The sequence below is a fragment of the Rhinoraja longicauda genome, chromosome 23 (assembly GCF_053455715.1).
Source record: "Rhinoraja longicauda isolate Sanriku21f chromosome 23, sRhiLon1.1, whole genome shotgun sequence".
Taxonomy (NCBI): domain Eukaryota; kingdom Metazoa; phylum Chordata; class Chondrichthyes; order Rajiformes; family Arhynchobatidae; genus Rhinoraja; species Rhinoraja longicauda.
This window is the reverse complement of record NC_135975.1, coordinates 11,199,198-11,219,849: the sequence shown is the minus strand read 5'-3', so window position 1 is coordinate 11,219,849 and position 20,652 is coordinate 11,199,198. Positions and strand designations below refer to the sequence as shown.

Sequence of the window (20,652 nt, the reverse complement as noted above, 5' to 3'; positions counted from 1 at the left end):
CACCCTTAATAACTGCTCCGACTCCTCCCACTTCCTTCGTTCATGGAGTAGCTATGCCTGCTTCTTTGTAGGGTACGTTGAACAATCCCTGTTCCAGGCGTACTCTGGCACTATCCCTGAACTCTATCTCCGTTACATTGATGACTGCATCGGTGCTACCTCCTGCACCATGCAGAACTCATGGACTTCATCAACTTCACCACCAATTTCCATCCTGCACTCAAATTTACTTGGACCATCTCCGACCCCTCCCTCCCCTTTCTTGATCTCACAGTCTCCATCACAGGAAATAGACTATCGACTGACATCTATTACAAACCCACTGACTCCCACAACTATCTCGACTGCACTTCTTCCCACCCTGCTTCCTGCAAATTCTCTATCCCCATTCCCAATTCCTCTGTCTATGCAGCATCTGCTCCAAAGATGAGGTGTTCTATACCATGACATCCGAGATGTAATCATTCTTTAGGGTATGGGGGTTCCCCTCTCTCACCATACATGCGGATTGAAGTGAGGGAAATCAATATTCATGCTACTGGGCTGTAAGCTGCCCAAGGGAAATATGAGATGCTGTTCCTCCAATATTGACTTCTCTAACTTCAGGTGGCCCTGGCATTCCCTCTCTCTCTATCCCTCCCCCACCCAAATCGCACTAGCTTCTCGTTTTCACCTAACAAGCAGCTAACAATGGCCTGTTTCCTTTATCATCGTTACTTTTTGCATATCTTTCATTCATTGTTCTTTATCTCTCTACATCATCGCCTATATCTCTCGTTTCCCTTATCCCTAACCAGTATGAAGAAGGGTCTCGACTTTGCTCCAGAGATGCTGCCTGCCCTGCTGAGTTACTCCAGCGTTTTGTGTCTATCATCGGTTTGAACCAGCATCTGCAGTTCTTTCCAAAACAATACCACTTGTTGGGCAAATAACAGTAATGCTGAGTGAGATTACAAGAGTGAGGTTGAAAATCTGATCAAATGGCACCAGAACAAGTCTTGTTCTTATCACCAAGATCAAGGAGCTGATTGTTGACTTAAGGGGAGGAAAGCTGAGGATTCATGAATATGTTTTGATTGATGGGATGGTGGTGAGACAAGTTGCTGTGTGCGCATATTACTCCTACCATTCTTGAGCACTAGTTTTATTGGTGTCCTTTTAAAGCAGATGGGAGCCATGGACCATAGTACTGAAAGATTAAATTAGTTGGGCCACACAGGTTTTAAGAACACAGTGATAAATACCCTGGCACTCTCTGAGAGTTCACTCTCATGATGATTTTTCTGACTTCGCCCTTTGACTAAAATTACAATGTCATTGGTTATTATGGTGGCCCGATAAGGTACATTAAAGTTCTGCCTTTCGAAGCAAGCACAGAAAGCATTGAGCTCATCGGGGAGTAATGCCCCCCAGTTGCTTGTGCTGGATTTGCCTTGAATGAAATTATAGTGTGCTCAGTGGGAAAGCTCCATTCCTCAAAGTGGCTTTGAACACATTCTTCAATCTTTTCAACTGTTCATCTGGTAATCTTTTCCTATGACAGGTCAGAATAAAATGTCTATTTTTGGAGAGTGCACTTGGCATGTGAACAGTGTGACTTGATCAATGTAGCCAATGGATTTAATAGAGGCTGCTAATGAATCTGCAGGATTTTGTGGAGGAAATGTTGGTGATATCTTTTCAGTGCCTAGAGGTGCCTGTTGCAGACCATGCGTTTTGTGTCAGGCCTGAGGACTTGATCTTCATATAGCCTTTTCCTCAATTGACCAAAGACTTTGCTGGCACAGAGGTGAATTTCATCAATGACAAGTTTTGCCAAGGGGTGGTTCACAAATGATGTCCATGTTTGTCAGGTCTTGGCGTGAACATTTCTTGCTGGCGAGTGGCATAAGTTGACAGAGGACCTTTGCCCTGCCCCAGCCCAGGGGTTTCAAATCCATCTTTTATTCTTCAGTGAATGAGCTCACAATAGCTTCGTGCTTGGCCTTGGGTGGAGAGTGGATAATCTCATGCAATGTCTGTACAGTACAGCTTGACTACTGAAATTTGGGTGATCCTTCATCTGGAGTGTAGTCATCATAGGTTGAATAGTTTCCTATTAGTTCTAAAGTTAGCTTCAATCCCCGAGGTTGTTCAGTTTATTGTTAAGTGTACCGAGATACAGTAAAACAACTAGTGCAAAAGGGAAAATAAAATGTGTTAAGTAGTATTGAAGGCATAAATTTTATTCTGACGTAGGCATCTTGCTTTTCAGATACTGCGTGTAGGGACAGGGAGATGGCGTTGGTCATGGAACTGTTGTGGCGTTAGGCGAATTTTAATGGATCACTGGTACCTCAGAGGTTAAAGTTAATGTGTGCCGTGACTGTCCTTTCAAAGCATTCCATGATGGTGGATGTCAGAGCCACTAAGTGTTTGTCATTAAGGCACATTATCTTGCTGTTCTTTGGCACCCAGATAATAGGAGTCATCTTAAAATAGGTGGAACCTCTCATTGGAGTTGGGGGAGGCTAAACATGTCCGTGATTACTCCTGCTAGCTGGACCATTCGAGGACTTTATCTGGACCAAGTATCACATCATGACACAGCCTTGTTTGACACTTCTCCATTAACACTTCTTCATTGAGACTACCTCTGTTGGAGACCTATTTTTAGTATTATGAATTGCATTTCACTATAGAACACTCATAAACCAGCAAAACATTTCTTATGGCAACTGAATTTGAGGAATTGGTGGCAATAGTGAGGTTAAAAAAAAGTTTACGTTAATGCTAGTGCTGTTCTTTACACAGGTGCATAGCTGGAACAGGTGTGTAGAAATGTGGCTTGGTGTGTGAAAAATACCTAGAATGTGGATGGGTGTGTAGCTGCAATTGGAGGTCGAGAATGTGAATAATTTTGTAGCTGGAGCAAGGGTCTTGGAACAAGGCCAGCTATGTATCCCGATTCGGGAGCTAGTGTCTGGAATATGATTGGGAGACTGGATGAGGGAATAAAAAATTATGAGGAAGGTTAGTGTTCCATTGTACAAGAACACACTAATCTGTGTGTGTGTGCGCGCACAACTGAGCAAATGTGTACTACCTATGCCATAGATCCTGGTTTCTCCAGCTGTCTGGGTCTGTCTTACCACTGGATCAAGATCTTACCCACGATAACATTATATGAATATCAGGGCCCGGAATATCAGGATTCTTGAGGACAATATCAACAAAGACCAGATTGCTGCGCTATCAACCTAGCTTTAGAACTCGGCTGCTTTATCATTTACATAATTTTACCGAGTGAGACACAGTGAGCAGGCGATGGCCTGTTTAAATACCAAGAGAATGGGAAGAATAAATTGGAAAAGGAATGTTGTCTTCACAGTGTGAGCTTTGCCAAAAGAATAAGATATTTTAATCTCAGTGCCTCACTCTAATGTAGAACCAACACAAAGCGGTCATGTATCTATTCCTCAAACCTGGAAGCTTCAGGTGTGGCCAAGGAGGATTTTTACTTTGACCTTGAAGAGATTCTGATCCACATCCAAAGGGAGACAGACTCATTTCCTGGATAATTTCAACGATAGTTTGAGAAAGGATTCACTCGTAGGCTTGATCACCAAGAAAGGTGATGGGAAAACTAACTTTTATGGAGTACCTTTCTAGATAAAATGCTTGGAACACAGCTTTGACATGGGAACAATCACCAGATCCCATGGTAGCACTCAGTCTAACCACTGGTACCTGTTACATGATATCATTGTCCAACCGACGAACCACAAAGATGTCCACATCACCGATACCAATGACTATTGAACTGACCCCTGCACAATCCACTCTGATACACTGGTACCTTGTTTAGTTCTCGGGATGCTTTCACATGAATGAGTGCGCAAGTGGCGTCAGCACTAAATGTTATAATTTTTATTTATTTAGTTTATATGTCATTCCACTCCTGACAGGTCATGCAACGAATGGGACAAAACAGAGTGCCTCCGGGGTTGTCATAGTGCAATACAAATGCAAAACATATAGACAGGGGATGACAGTGCAGTACAATACGATACAGTACAATACAATTAGACAGTGCAATACAATACAATAAATATAGACAAGGGATTAAAGCACGTAAATGGTAAAGCATTTAACCTAGAGTTTAAAGCATGTAAACAGTGAATTTAAAACCATCAATGAGAGCAGGTAAATTATTGATTGCACATTAAATCCCCCCCCCCCCCCCCCCCCCGAATCAGATGGGGCAGTTCAGTAGACGAACAGCCTGAGGGAAAAACAGGTCATTATAGCAATGTATTCAGAGATACGTGTTCCTGATGGTGCTGGTGTAGTAGGAGCCTGGTGCTACCTCCAGCCTCTCCACCCCATCCATTCCCAGCTACTACACCAGAAGGCTGGTGTAAATCTAGAAATAAATCATAGCTTAGTCAGCAAAGACTGCTTGCTAAGGTTAGGGTGAGTGCTCTGGAGGTGCAGTGCTGAGGTGTGAGGCCCAGATATGCACTTTCCTATTCAGTGAGTGCGTCATTTCTAGGGATATGCAGCAGCTGCCCCATGTGATGAAAGATTGCCCAGATCCTCCAGTTTGTTCATCAGGCTCTTGAACCTTGCTGCACAACCCTACCTCAGCACTGAACTACTATAGACTTTGCATAAGATTACACTGCGTGCTTTGGCTTCTACTATTATGGTCCAGTTACATAATGACTCATTTATTCTTTTATAGTATATTTACTGTACTATATTGTACAGTGGTGCTGGCTCGAAGGGCCGAATGGCCTCCTCCTGCACCTATTGTCTATTGTGTTGTTACGTTAATGTGCCTGCATAGCTCTAGCAAGTGAAGATTTAATTGATCAGGTCCTAGTGGCTATGACAATTAATCTATCGTGACTATCAAATCTTGACTCTTGAAATGTGGTTGACATCTCTGCTGATGTCTGTTTTATAACTACCGTGGCATTACTTGATAGTATGGAACAGAGAAAGCTTTACCCTGTATCTAACCAATCTGTATGTGTCCTGAGAGCATTTAATGTGATATTGTAGATGTTTAATTGAGTGCATCATGGATAATAGATATGCATGAGTCCAGCTTGAGGGAAATGGCATTTAAGAGATGGGATCCAAGTAAACTGAAGAACCATGCTCTTGCCCTCAAGATTGGTCATATGCACTGGATATGAAACAGAACAATGAAAGTCTTATTTATTACTTCACAGGCATATTAGATGCAGCAACAACAAATAAATATGCAATCAATTATCCATTATTTAAAGTATACTGGACCATGGTGCCTAAAACAAAGTACAAAGAGCAATTGTAGTAGTCCATAGCGGTTCAGGGTTGAGGTGGTTGTGGTTAAGATTGTGCAGGGTAGTTCTGGAATTTGGTGGTTGATGGAAGCTGTTCTTGAACCTGGAGATTAAAGTTATCAGGCACTTGTATCATCTTTCCTCTGGCTCCGAGTGCAGATCTGGGTCTGAAGTTAGTCCAGATCCAGAGCATATGTCTGTTACTAAATTTCAGGTACAAAACAAACATGTACCAGTTTTGTAGTATAATGCTATGGTAAAGGACTGATTGGTACAAGTCTGCCACTATATGATATTCGGGAGTAACTCAGCGGGTCAGGCAGCATCTCGGGAGAGAAGGAATGGGTGACGTTTCGGGTCGAGATCCTTCTTCAGACTGAATCCCTTCGATTTGTACCAGCATCTGCAGTTATTGCCTTACACTATATGATATTAGCAAGCACAGACTTCTCAATGGCACTAACAGCAGTTTCAGAGATGTCTTGTAAGTAATGTTGGGTCAGTTAGCTGTAAGATTATTTATTTTGAATTGCCAAAATTCTCTCCGAAACTTAACCCAATTACAGATAGACATTTGTACAAGAATTAATAGGGGGGGGGGGGGGGGGGGGGGGGGGTTAGGATTTTCCAGATAAAGCTGATCATGAAAAAGGGTGGACAAGAAAAAAAGTGCCTACAGTCCTGACCAAGAGAAGTGCAAAATTATCTCCGTCTGAGAAGGGACTCATTCTTGTTTTTAGCCTTTTCTCTGAATGGCCTGTAATATTGCATTTGAGTTTTCATTGAGCACAACATCAAAGTACTGTGGCGATTTCACCATATGGTCGACTTTTAAATGATTGGAAGATCCTGTTTACAAGCCATATGCAGTAAGAATATACGAACATAAGGAGCAAGAGCAGGGCATCTAACTCATCAAAAATATCTGGCAGTTAAATGCCGACTGTTCCACCTACCGAGAGAGTTCTCTGCTGTCATCCTGCCTCAGTCGACATCATCCCTCGGACAGACATCGAGCTAATACTTGGAGAATTAAGCACCACAATAAATAAGCTCTAAATGGCATACCCTGATTCCTTCCACGTCATCGCTGAGGGGTACAACCTGGCTCGCTTGAAGAGATAGCTGCCAAATTACCATCAACATGTCAATTCAACACCAGAGGATCCCACACAGTTAACCACTGTTGTAGCAACATCGGAAACGCCTACTACTCCATCCCCTGCTTGCACTTTGGAAAATCAGACTGTCTGGCTGCACTTCTTCTTCCTGTGTATAGACAGAGGCTGAGAAGAGGACCAGCAATGTGGACCATGAGCTGATCAGGGGAGAAACTCATTTACACAACTATTCTGAATTGATGGACTGGGCCATATTCAAAGATTTGGCTGTGGACCTATTGAAAATGCCACAGTTGATATCTTAAAGAAATCCATTAACAAGTGTGTACCTACAAAACCATGTAGAGTCTTCTCCAATCAGAAACCCTAGATGGACCAGAAGGTTCACGTTTAGAACTGACGATCTGGAGTCATACAAGAAGTCCTAGTACAACCTCCAGAAAGCTATCGTGAGGACAAAAGACAGTCTGTCAAAAGTCATAGATGGTCAATCGATGGCTGCGATAGGGCTTGCACGCCATTATTTCCGAGAAGGCGAAACTGGGTACTCTCAGTAGCAATGATACATTACCTCCTGATGAGCACCAGGGCCGTTTTTACAGCATTATGGGCCCCCGGGCAAAGCAGTGTACTGGGGCCCCTACCGTTACTCTCCCCCACCCCCTTTCCCTACCAGCCCCTCCCTGTCTTGCCGGCGAAAAGCACTTACCGAAAAGGACTTAGCGATGGACTTAGGGTGCTACATTGTTGCGAAAAGCACTTACAGATCGCTGTGAGAAGCACTTAGTGACCGAAAATGTTGCGAAAAAAGCACTTATTGAACCTACATTTTAAAAGTAGTATTTATTTATTGCAAGTCACTTAACATACACAGATCAGCATGGCGCCCCTATGCTCGTGGGCCCCCAGGCAAGTGCCCATCAGGCCCATGCGTTAAGACGGCCCTGATGAGCACAATGGCTTTTATGCATGTTTTGAAAGGGAGAACACTGACATACCTACAGGAGACCCCATAGTCCCTGACGACCTGGTGATCTATCTCCAAGGCTGATGTCAGACCATACTTCAAAAGGGTAATTCCTGCAATGCATTTGGCCAGATGCTAAGACTTGTGCGTATCTTGTGGTTGGCTGGACTATTGTAGGACATTTGCAACCTCTCGCTTCTGTGGTTTGAAGTTCCCACCTGTTTCAAAAAGGCCATCTATCATTCTGTTTGTGCCAAAGAAGAGCATGGTGATATGCTAAATGAATACTACCCGTAGCACTTACATCCACTGTAATGAAGTGCTTTAAGAGGTTGGTTGTGATGCAAATCAACTTTTGCCTCAAATGACCTGGATCCACTTCAATGTGTAACAGGTCAACAGCAGATGCTATTTCACTAGATCTCCACAGAAGCACAGTGTGACCTTAATCAGTAATCGGTGACAGTATCTCCTCCTCAATGACCATCAACACAAGTGTATCTCACGACTCCACGCTTAACCCACCACAGATTTGCTGATGACACCACTGTTGTTGGTTAAATCACAGGTGGTATACAATCACCATACAGGAGTGAGGTAGAACACCTAGTTGAATGGTGCCACAACAAACTTGCACTTAACATCAACAAAGCCATGGAACTAACTGTTCCCATCAGAAAAGGTAAGTTGGGAGACAATGCACCAGTTTTCATGAGAAGGTTGGCAATGGAGAAAGTTAGCAGTTTCATATTCCTGACCGTTAACATCTCGGATGACCTGTCCTGGGCCCCGCATATAGGTTTATTCACAGAAGTGCACCAGCACCTCTGTCTTCTTAGAAAATTCAGGAGATTTGGCATGTCTCCAAATGCTCTAACAAAATTCTAGAATCATGGAGTCAGAGAATGAAGAAGCGAAAACAGGTGTTTAGAATTTTTTTCAAAGTAATTAAAAAGAAATGACTGAAATATCCCATTTACATATGTATTCAGGCTCTTTGCTGTGACACTCAAATTGAGCTTAGGTTCATCCTGTTTCCATTGATTATCCTTGATGTTTCTACAACTCGATTGGAGTCCACAGTGGTAAATTAAATTGATTGGACATGATTTGGAAAGGCACACACCTGTCTATATAAGGTCCCACAGTTGACAGTGCATGTGACAGCAAAAACTAAGCCATGAAAACGAAGGAATTGTTCGTAGACCTCAGAGACAGGATTGTATCAAGACACAGATCTGGGGAAGGGTATCAAACAATTTCTGCAGCATTGCAGGTCCCGAAGAGCACAGTGGCCTCCGTCATTCTTAAATGGAAGAACTTAGGAACCACCAGGACTCTTCATAGAGCTGGCCGCCCGGCCAAACTGAGCAATCGGGTGAGAAAGACCTTGGTCAGGGAGGTGATCAAGAACCCGATGGTCACTCTGACAGAGCTCCAGAGTTCCTCTGTAAAGATGGGAGAACCTTCCAGAAGGACAACTATATCTGCAGAGCACCACCAATCAGGACTTTATGATAAAATGGCCAAACGGAAGCCACTCCTCAGTAAAAGGTACATGACAGCCTGCTTGGAGTTTGCCAAAAGGCACCTAAAGGACTCCCAGACCATGAGAAGCAAGATTCTCTGGTATGATGAAACCAAGATTGAAATCTTTGACCTGAATGCCAAGTGTCACGTCTGGAGGAAACCAGGCACCGCTCATCACCTGGCCAATACCATACCTACGGTGAAGCATGGTGGTGGCAGCATCATGCTGTGGGGATGTTTTTCAGCGGCAGGAACTAGGAGACGAGTCAGGATCGGGGGAAAGATGAACAGAGCAAAGTACAGAGAGATCCTTGATGAAAACCTGCTCCAGGGCGTTCTGGACCTCAGACTGGGGCGGAGGTTCACCCTCCAACACGACAATGATCCTAAGCACACAGCCAAGACAACGCAGGAGTGGCTTCGTGAGAAGTCTGTGAATGTCCTTGAGTGCCCCAGCCAGAGCCCGGACTTGAACCCGATAGAACATCTCTGGAGAGACCTGAAAATAGCAGTGCATCGACGCTCCCCATCCAACCTGACAGAGCTTGAGAGGATCTGCAGAGAAGAATGGGAGAAATTACCCAAATACAGATGTGCCAAGCTTGTAGCGTCATACACAAGAAGACTTGAGGCTGTAATCGCTGCCAAATGTGCCTCAACAAAGTACTAAGGGTCTGAATACTTATGTAAATGTGATATTTCAGTTATTTATTTTTAATTACTTGGAAAAAATCCACTTTTTTTATTATGGGATGTTGTGTGTAGATTGATGATTTTAAAAAAAAGAATTTAATCCGTTTTAAAATAAGGGTGCAACATATGATCTTATGGTGGTGTATAAAATCATGAGGGGAATTAATAGGGTGAATACAGAGTCTTTTACCCAAAGCTAGGGGAACCAAGAACCAGCGGCACGGTAGCGCAGCGGTAGAGTTGCTGCTTTACAGCGAATGCAGCGCCGGAGACTCAGGTTCGATCCTGACTACGGGTGCTGCACTATCATATCATATCATATATCATATATATACAGCCGGAAACAGGCCTTTTCGGCCCTCCAAGTCCGTGCCGCCCAGCGATCCCCATACATTAACATTATCCTACACCCACTAGGGACAATTTTTACATTTACCCAGCCAATTAACCTACATACCTGTACGTCTTTGGAGTGTGGGAGGAAACCGAAGATCTCGGAGAAAACCCACGCAGGTCACGGGGAGAACGTACAAACTCCTTACAGTGCAGCACTCCACTGTAAGGAGTTTGTACGTTCTCCCCGTGACCTGCGTGGGTTTTCTCCGAGATCTTCGGTTTCCTCCCACACTCCAAAGACGTACAGGTATGTAGGTTAATTGGCTGGATAAATGTAAAAATTGTCCCTAGTGGGTGTAGGATAGTGTTAATGTACGGGGATCGCTGGGCGGCACGGACTTGGAGGGCCGAAAAGGCCTGTTTCTGGCTGTATATATATGATGATATGATGATGATATGATGACATGGGTATAAGGTGTGAGAGGAAAGATTTAATAGGAACTTGAGAAACAACCCTTATTCACACAGGGGGTTACAGATATATGAAAATAGCTGCCATAGGAGGTGGTTGAACCACTATAACAACATTTAAAAGGCATTTGTTTAGGTTCATGATTACTGCTGAAATAAAACCTCATGGTTGGACAACTATTCAAGTCTGTCCAACCTTTCCCAATGGTTAATGCTCTCTAATCCAGACATCATTCTGGTAAGCTTCCTCTGCAGCCTTTTCAAAGCCTCTACATCTATCCTGTAACAGGATGACCAGAACTCCAAGCAACACACCAAATAGTTCAGAGAAAGTTTAAAACCCCATATCTGGAATAGGCAGAGCCATTTTATGAGAAAATGGTGGACGTGCTAGGCATTCAAAGGTTACTGCTGAAATGAAAGGCTCGTGGTGGAGGAGGTGATGGCATGAAAAGGTTTTGGCATGAAAAATACTTTACATTTTATTTGGCTATCTATTTTTAATGTGTGGTGTACCACAGGGATCAGTGCTGGAGCCACAATCATTCTCAATTTGAATCAATGACTTGGATGAAGACATAAAAGATGTGATTACTAAATTGGCTCACAGCGCAAAGATAGGTAGGAGAGGAAGTTGTGAAGAATGCAAAAAAGGGATATCATGGTGAATAACCAAATGGAGTATCAAAAATGTAAATGTTCATTTTGACAGGAAAGGGCAATGTTATCTACACAAGATGATAGAACTTTGAAAGGCAGAGGGATCTAGATATGCCTGTCCCTGATTCATAAACATATTTTATAGTTGGCAAGTAATTGGAAACGCTAAAAGAATGTTGGTATTTACACTCAAGGAATGAAATACAAAATTATGGAGGTTGTGGTTCACTTTTAAAAAGTACATTACATAGTTGTGTGTGCATCTGGATTGCTAAGTACAGGATTATTTTGTTTTGAGGAAAGATGCTAATACATTAAAGTAGAACATGGAACAGTACAACACAAAAGGCCTTCCAGCCCACATGACACCAAGATCATCCCATACCTGCTTGCGATATAATCCATATCCCTTCATTCCCTGCATTTCCATGTGCTTATCTAAATGCCACTCTGGTATCTCTTTCCACCATCACCCCAGACAGCATGTTCCATGTGCTCAACACACTCTGTCTGGAGGAACATCTGCAACGAAGGGTAAAATGATTTGCCTCCAGCCACAGCAATAACTTGGTGTTGCCCTAGATGTGGCTGATTCCTAAAAGGGATATGGGCCAGTCATTGGTAAATGGGGCCAGCTTAGTGGGGATATCTTGGTTGGCATGGACCAGTTGGCTGAAGGGACTATTTCTGTGTTGTATGACTCTAACTCCTGTTGACAATTGAAAACAGATTGGGGGCTATTTAGCAAGATGGATTTGTTCTACTTTTTGTAGGCAGGAATTTTATAGTTGGTCAGGCAGATAACAATGTTGTTGCTATACTAGGAACAGCTGTGCAAGAGGTTTGACTAATTCTGGAGAACAGGCAAGTCTGCTCCACAACCATTATTGAGTACATATTGTTGTCAAGGGGTATGCTTATGCCCAGATAAATGATTGCTTAATACAGTGCCCTCCATAATGTTTGGGCCAAAGACCCATCATTTATTTATTTGCCAACACTTTGAGATTTGTAATAGAAAAAATCACGTGTGGTTAAAGTGCACATCGTCAGATTTTATTAAAGGGTATTTTTATACGTTTTGGTTTCACCGTGTAGAAATTACAGCTGTCCCCCATTTCAGGGCACCATTATGTTTGGGATACATGCTTCACAGGTGTTTGTAATTGCTCAGGTATGTTTAATTGCCTCCTTAATGCAGGTATAAGAGAGCTCTCAGCACCTTGTCTTTTCTCCAGTCTTTCCATCACCTTTGGAAACTTTTATTGCTGTTACCAACATGAGGACCAAAGTTGGGCCAATGAAAGTCATTATGAGACTGAGAAACAAGAATAAAACTGTTAGAGACATCAGCCAAACCTTAGGCTTACCAAAATCAACTGTTTGGAACATCATTAAGAAGAAAGAGAGCACTGGTGAGCTTACTAATCGCAAAGGGATTGGCAGGCCAAGGAAGACCTCCACAGCTGATGACAGAAGAATTCTCTCTATAATAAAGAAACATCCTCAAACACGGGTGTGGATTTGTCAATGACCACCGTCCGCAGAAGACTTCATGAACAGAAATACAGAGGCTACACTGGTTAGCTGCAAAAATAGGTCGGCCAGGTTACAGTTTGCCGAGAAGTACTTAAAAGAGCAACCACAGTTCTGGAAAAATGTCTTGTGGACAGATGAGATGAAGATTAACTTCTATCAGAGTGATGGCAAGAGCAAAGTATGCAGGAGAGAAGGAACTGCCCAAGATCCAAAGCGAACCATCTCATCTGTGAAACACGGTGGTGGGGGCGTTATGGCCTGGGCATGTATGGCTGCTGAAGGTACTGGCTCACTTATCTTCATTGATGATACAACTGCTGGTGATTGCAGCATAATGAATTCTGAAGTGTATAGACACATCATATCTGCTCAGGTTCAAACAAATACCTCAAAACCCATTGGCCAGCGGTTCATTCCACAGCCAGACAATGATCCCAAACATACTGCTAAAGCAACAAAGGAGTTTTTTCAAGCTAAAAAAATTGTCAATTCTTGAGTGGCCAAGTCAATCACCTGATCTGAACCCATTTGAGCATGCCTTTTATATGCTGAAGAGAAAACTGAAGGGGACTAGCCCCAAAACATGAAATACAGGCCTGGCAGGGCATCACCAGAGAAGACACCCAGCAACTGGTGATGTCCATGAATCGCAGACTTCAAGCAGTCATTGCATGCAAAGGATATTGAACAAAATAGTAAAAATGACTACATTCATTTCCATGACATTTCTGTATCCCAAACATTATGGTGCCCTGAAATTGGGGGGTGGGGGGGGGGGGGAGGGGAGGGGAGGGGGATTGGGATTGGGATTGGGACTATGTATTAACACTGCTGTAATTTCTACATGGTGAAACCAAAATGTATAAAAATGGCCTTTATTAAAATTTGACTGTGCACTTTAACGACATGTGATTTTTTTTCTATTACAAATCTCAAATTGTGGAGTACAGAGGCAATAAATGACGGGTCTTTGTCCCAAACATTATGGTGGGCACTGTATCGCCGACTAGCTTTTGCAATGACCACCGATCTAACATGCATAATTCAGAAAATCAACTACTGATATTTTATGTTAATTATTTGTCTATATATGTGTACAAGTGGGTGGGTGACAATTTTAAACTGTTCTATGTGTGTATATGCCTCAGTGATAAGCTGCAATTTGCATTTGCAAACCTTGCTGTCTGTGACTGGCAGAGAGATTCACATAATAATTTTATGATCCCACTTTAGACTACCTGGTTCAAGATTTGCCTAATCTTTGTCATTTTACCTTTTTCTTTTGCAGTTCTGAGCATTGGCGAGGGAGGCTTCTGGGAAGGGGCAGTAAAAGGTCGCACTGGGTGGTTTGCAGCAGAATGTGTGGAAGAGGTACAAATGAGACAGTACAACACGCGGCCAGGTAAGGATGGCTGTTTCAATTTGGGGCAATTGATGTGATGAAAATGGTGCATTGATTTGCTATGAAGGGAATTACATTAGCTGCTTGTCGCTATGTCAGGCACATTTCTTTCATCTTCACATGGATTTTCTCTGCTGACAGGAGATGTGATTCTTAACCTTGTAACTCTGACACAGAGCATGAGAGTTCCATAGGATGGGACCAGTCAACTTTCCACTAAACCTAATAGAGTCATAAAGAGTGGAAACAATCCCTTCAGCCCAACTTGTCCATGCCGACCAACATGCCGACCTGCCTGCCTTTGATTTGTGTTCTTTTAAACCATTCCTATCCATGTAGCTTTCCAAATATGTTTTAAATGTGGTGTTAGTACCTGCCTCACTACCTCACTGGTGGCTTGTTCAATATACCTACTACCCTTTGTGTAAATAAAAATATGAAATTGCCCCTTAGGTTCCTATTCAATCTTTCCCCCTTCATCATAAACCTATGTGCTCAGGCTCTTGCATTTACCCTATCTATTCCTCTCATGATCTTGCATACCTCTAAGATTACTGCTCATCCCCCGGCACTCCAAAAAATAAAGTCCAAGTCTGCTCAACCTCTCCCTATAGCTCAGCTTGTCGAGTCCTGGTAACATCCCCGTCAATCTTCTCTGCACCCTTTCAGTTTAACACCAGCTTTCCTATACAGGATAACCAAAACTGAACGCAATACTCTAAATGCAGCCTCACCAATTTCTTGTGCAATCACCAATATCTTCTACAAATATGTTGTAATGAGAAACTGTTCCACAACTGTTTATTCACTGGAGTTGCAGATGAAGAAAATTAGCATTGAAGCCAATTATTTTGAACAATTCAAAAATAATTGCTCACACTCTCTTTAATGAATTCACCTCCACTAGTTAGTTGCCCATTCACCGAAACCTCACCGTGCCCCTTGCAATCTTTTGCCCCTTTTCTGTTTGCTACTGCCTCCTCTCTCTGGGATGCCCACCTACCTTGCTCGTAACCCCACTACATAAGCTAGCAATATTATCACGAATACCTTCAGTGACCTCCTAGATCTTCCAGGCCCGACTGCTGATGCCACCCCTGGCCCACATCGCCAGCAGGCCACATCTAGCCTGACCTTCACTGCCAGGCCAGGCTGCCGATGATGGCCCACACCACTTCCCCAGCAATTTTCACACCGGACCTAGTGCTGCCACCACGGACCCACATAACTGACGATGAAAATTATGATGAAAGAATGGAGCGACTGGGCTTGTATTCATTAGAATTTAGAAGGATGAGAGGGGATCTTATAGAAACATATAAAATTATTAAGGGATTGGACACAGGGACTAAATGCAGGAAACATGTTTTTCCGATGTTGGGGGAGTCCAGAACCAGGGGCCACAGTTTAAGAAAAAAGGGTAGGCCATTCAGAACTGAGATGAGGAAAAAAAAAATTGCCCAGAGGGTTGTGAATTTGGGGAATTCTCTGCCTCAGAAGGCAGTGGAGGCCGATTCACTGGATGCATTCAAAAGAGAGTTGGATAGAGCTCATGCGGCTAGCGGAATCAAGGGATATGAGGAGGCAGGAACGGGTTTCTGATTGTGGATGATCAGCCATGATCACATTGAATAGCGGTGCTGGCTCGAAGGGCCGATTGGCTTACTCCTGCACCTATTGTCTATGTATCTAACTTCCTTGGCTGCTGCCACCACCGCCGACCGTTGCTTGCACTCCGGCCACCAGCAGGCTGCGTCCAAGACTCGACCGATCCTCTCCTCTCTCCCAGCCTCCAGCAGGCTGGGGTTGTTAAAGCACCTGGATTCCAGGTGGAGTTTCAGACAGTCTGAAGAAGGATCTCGACCCAAATTGTATCTAGCCATATTCTCCAAAGATGCTGCCTGACCTGCTGTGTTCCTCCAGCACCTTGTGTACTTTTGTGTGTAAACCTACATCTGCCATTCTATTACTCAGCTTAGTTTAGAGATACAGCACAGAAACTGGACCCCCCCCCCCCCCCCCGAGTCCACGCCGACTAGTGATCCCCCCACACTAGCACTATCCTACACACACTACAGATAAGGTCCCACATAGGAGATTAGTGGGCAAGATTAGAGCACATGGTATTGGGGGTAGGGTGCTGACATGGATAGAAAATTGGTTGGCAGACAGGAAACAAAGAGTAGGGATTAACGGGTCCCTTTCAGAATGGCAGGCAGTGACTAGTGGGATACCGCAAGGCACGGTGCTGGGACCGTAGCTATTTACAATATACATTAATGACTTAGATGAAGGGATTAAAAGTAACATTAGCAAATTAGTGGATGACACAAAGCTGGGTGGCAGTGTGAACTGTGAGGAGGATGCTACGAGGATGCAGGGTGACTTGGACAGGTTGTGTGAGTGGGCGGATGCATGGCAGATGCAGTTTAATGTGGATAAATGTGAGGTTATCCACTTTGGTGGTAAGAGCAGGAAGGCAGATTATTAATCGAATGGTGTCAAGTTAGGAAATGGGGAAATACAAAGAGGTCTGGGTGTCCTTGTTCATCATTCACTTAAAGTGTTAGCATGCAAGTACATTAGGCAGTGAAGAAAGCTAATGGCATGTTGGCCTTTATGACAAGAGGAGTTAAGTTTAGGAGCAAAGAGGTCCTTCTGTAGTTGCACAGGGCCCTAGTGAGACTGCACCTGGAGTACTATGTGCAGGTTTGGTCTCCAAATTTGAGGAAGAACATTCTTGCTATTGAGTGAGTGCAGTGTAGGTTCACAAGGTTAATTCCCGGAATGTCATATGTTGAAAGACTGGAGCGACTAGGCTTGTATACACTGGAATTTAGAAGGATAAGAGAGGATCTTATTGAAACATAAGATTATTAAGGGATTGGACACATTAGAGGCAAGAAACATGTTCCCAATGTTGGGGGAGTCCAGAACCAGGGCCACAGTTTAAGAATAAGGGGTAGACCATTTAGAACGAAGATGAGGAAAAACTTTTTCAGTCAGAGAGTTATAAATCTGTGGAATTCTCTGCCTCAGAAGGCAGTGGAGGCCAATTCTCTGGATGCTTTCAAGAGAGAGCTAGATAGAGCTCTTGATGATAGTGGAGCCAGGGGGTATGGGGAGAAGGCAGGAACGGGGTACTGATTGTGAATGATCAGCCATGATCACATTGAATGGCGGTGCTGGCTCAAAGGGCCGAATGGCCTACTCCTGCATCTATTGTCTATTGTGGCCAAGTTTGAGATGATATGAAGACAGGTGGAGGGGCAGGTAATGTTGAGGAAGCATTGAGGAAGGACTTGGACAGGTTGGGAAAGTGGGCAAAGAAGTGGCAGATGCCTTTTCAGTTATCTTCTGTTACTCTTTAAAAGAGTCCCAATCCTCTGGCTTCCCACTCATCTTTGCTATGTTATACTTTTTTTATTTTTATACTGCCATCAAATTCCTCATTCATATAATTGAAATACAACATGGTGTAGCGGTCCCAGCACCCATCCCTGTGAAACACCACTAGTAGCAGGCAACCACTAAAAGCACACTTCATTCCCACTCTTTACCTTCTGCCATTCAGCCAGCTTTCTATCTGTGCTAGTATCTTTCCTCTAATACCATGGGCTCTCATCTTGTTTAGCAGCCACATGTGTACACTTTAGCAAAGACCTTGTGAAAATCCAGGTAAACATAATCCACTGGCTCCTTTGTCCATCCTGCTAATATGTGCAGTACTGTTGGAAAAACGGCCAATAAACAATAAAGGACACAAAATGCACAATGCCTTGGGAGAGCACAGTGTACCTAACAGCACCAGAGACCAGAGTTCGGTCCTGACCTCGGGTGCTGTCTCTGGCAGCATGGGTTTCTCCTGCATTCTAGTGATTCTTGAAAGATCACTACTAATGCCTCCACAATCTCCAAAACTACCTTTCTCAGAATCCTGGGGTGTAGTTCATCATGTCAAGTCAAGTCAAGTCAAGTCAAATTTATTTGTCACATACACATACTCGATGTGCAGTGAAATGAAAGTGGCAATGCCTGCGGGTTGTGCACAAAAATAATTACAGTTACAGCATATAAATAAAGTTAATAAGTTACTAAACATAGCACAAAAAGTGTCGACAAAAATTTAGTCTCTGGGGTTATCAAAGTTGACAGTCCTGATGGCCTGTGGGAAGAAGCTCCGTCTCATCCTCTCCGTTTTCACAGCATGACAGCGGAGGCGTTTGCCTGACCGTAGCATCTGGAACAGTCCGTTACTGGGGTGGCAGGGGTCCCTCATGATCTTGCTTGCTCTGGATCTGCACCTCCTGATGTATAGGTCCTGCAGGGGGACGAGTGTAGTTCCCATGGTGCGTTCTGCCGAACGCACTACTCTCTGCAGGGCCATCCTGTCCTGGGCAGAGCTGTTCCCAAACCAGACTGTAATGTTGCCGGACAGGATGCTCTCTACAGCCCCAGAGTAGAAGCAATGAAGGATCCTCAGCGACACTCTGAATTTCCTCAGTTGTCTAAGGTGGTAAAGGCGCTGCTTAGCCTTACCCACCAGTGCGGCAATGTGCGTTGCCCACGTCAGATCCTCTGCGATGCGGACTCCCAAGTATTTGAAACTGCTCACCCTATCCACAATAGACCCATTTATCTCCAGTGGCGTGTACGTCCTTGGATGTAAGGGGTTTCTGCGCCGAGCTTTCGCCCGACCTAAGGTCCCCGTGCCTTGCTCTGATCCCTTGACCAGGCCGTGCACACTGGTTCCCCGTGAGTGGTTCGACCCACTCACCCCTTACGGTTCTAGACACTGGACTTAGGTGCAGGAGCTCTTATAGTGCAGAAAAATTCAACCAGACCAGATTTTAAAACCAGGGTTTAAATGAAAAAGGCTCTTATTCAGCACTTGGGACTATTGTCCCAGGTGACTTGTCTATCTTCAGACCTTTCAGCTTCCCAAGCACCTTCTCCTTTGTAATAGTAACTCCCCTTCCAGGTGAGTTACTCTGCCCCTTCCAGGTGAGACAAATTTTCAAGTGGATCTATTCCAAACTTGTCTACTGCGTTTGGTGCTCCCAGTGCAGCAATCTTTACATCGGCAAGTCCAAGAGTAGATTAGGTAACCATTTCACCGCTCTCTGTTCGCCAAGAGCTGCTAGTCCCACCAGTCCCACCTGCCTGCCTACACGAGTCCCACCAGCCTGCATTTGGCCCTTATCGCACTAAACCTGTCCTATCCATGTATCTGCCCAAATGTTTCTTAAACAATGCAATGCGACCAGCCTCAACGACCTCCTCTGGCAGCTCGTTCCATACACACATGTACCTGCTCTCCTAGATTCCTCTGCTCTACAACACTCTCCAGAGCCCTACCATTCATTGTGTAGGTCCTGCCCATGTTAGACTAATAATTCAAGATAATGTGCGGGAATCGTTGGTCGGTGCGGACTCGGTGGGCCGAAGGGCCTGTTTGTGTGCTGTATCTCTTTTGTGTGAAAAAATTACCCTTCAGATTCCTCTGGTTCTTGATTTCACCGCCAAGAGACTGTGTGTCTACCCGATCCATTCCTCTCATGATTTTGTACACATCTATAAGATCACCCCTTATCCTCCTGCGCTCCAAGGAATAGAGACCTAACCTGCTCACCTCTCTCTATAGCTCAGGCCCTCGAGTCCTGGAAACATCCTTGTAAATCTTCTCAACACTCTTTCCAACTTACGATACGATAGAACTTTATTTATCCCAGGAGGGAAATTGATCTGCCGACAGTCACAAAAACACAAAATACAGGAAATTAGACGTTGACAACGTCTATCCAATAACATAGTGCCCAGTGTTAAAGACAATACATTGAATGCAGCCTCACCAACATCTTCTATAACTGCAACATGAAATCACAACATGTGTACTCAATACTCTGACTGATGACGGCCAATGTGCCAAAAGTACTTTTGGCCACTGTGTCTACCTGTGATGCCAATTTCAATGAACTATGTACCTGCACTCCTCAATCCCTCTGCTTTCAACACGCCCCAGAGCCCGACCATTCACTGTGTAAGTCCTGCCCATGTTAGTCTTACCAAAATGCAACATCTCACATTTCTCTGTATTAAATTCCATCAACCATTCCTCTGCCCGAGTGCCCAACCAACCAAGATCCTACTGCAATTATTGACAACTATCCTCACTATCTACTATACCACCCCATTTAGTGTCATCTGCAAACTTGCTAATCATGCCTTGTACTTCCTCATCCATATCATTGATATATTTTTCCCCTCCCCCACTATTGCATCCCTCCCTCTGGCTTCACATTTTGCTCCTCCTCTTCAGTTCTTATCTGACACCCTTTTGTCGCCTTTTCACCGCTAGTCTTTGTCACTTACTCCATCCATCAACAAATCACCCCCTCGCCTTTCTTCACTTTCACTTGCCAACTGTTGCCCCATCCCCAGTTCCCTTTTCCAGTTTTCTTTCCCCGACTCTATCAATCTGAGGAAGGTTCCTGACCCAAATCATTGTCTGACCTTTCTCTCCACATACGCAGACTGGCCCATTGATTTCCTCCAACCTTTTGACTTTGCTACTTAATCTTTTGTATAACTACACACCCACCTTCCCAGGACTTATCT

The 20,652-nt window shown here is 44.0% G+C and overlaps 1 protein-coding gene across 8 annotated transcripts in view; it reads left to right on the top strand.

Annotated features, from left to right (window-relative positions):
- The window catches only part of shank3a (SH3 and multiple ankyrin repeat domains 3a), a 557,029-nt gene that overhangs the window by 300,572 nt on the left and 235,805 nt on the right, over positions 1–20,652 (top strand). For all 8 annotated transcript variants that reach the window (XM_078419606.1, XM_078419609.1, XM_078419607.1 and 5 more), the window contains exon 13: positions 13,921–14,034. In XM_078419606.1, the coding sequence (XP_078275732.1) occupies positions 13,921–14,034 (114 nt within the window). The remainder of the gene's footprint in view (positions 1–13,920; positions 14,035–20,652) is intronic.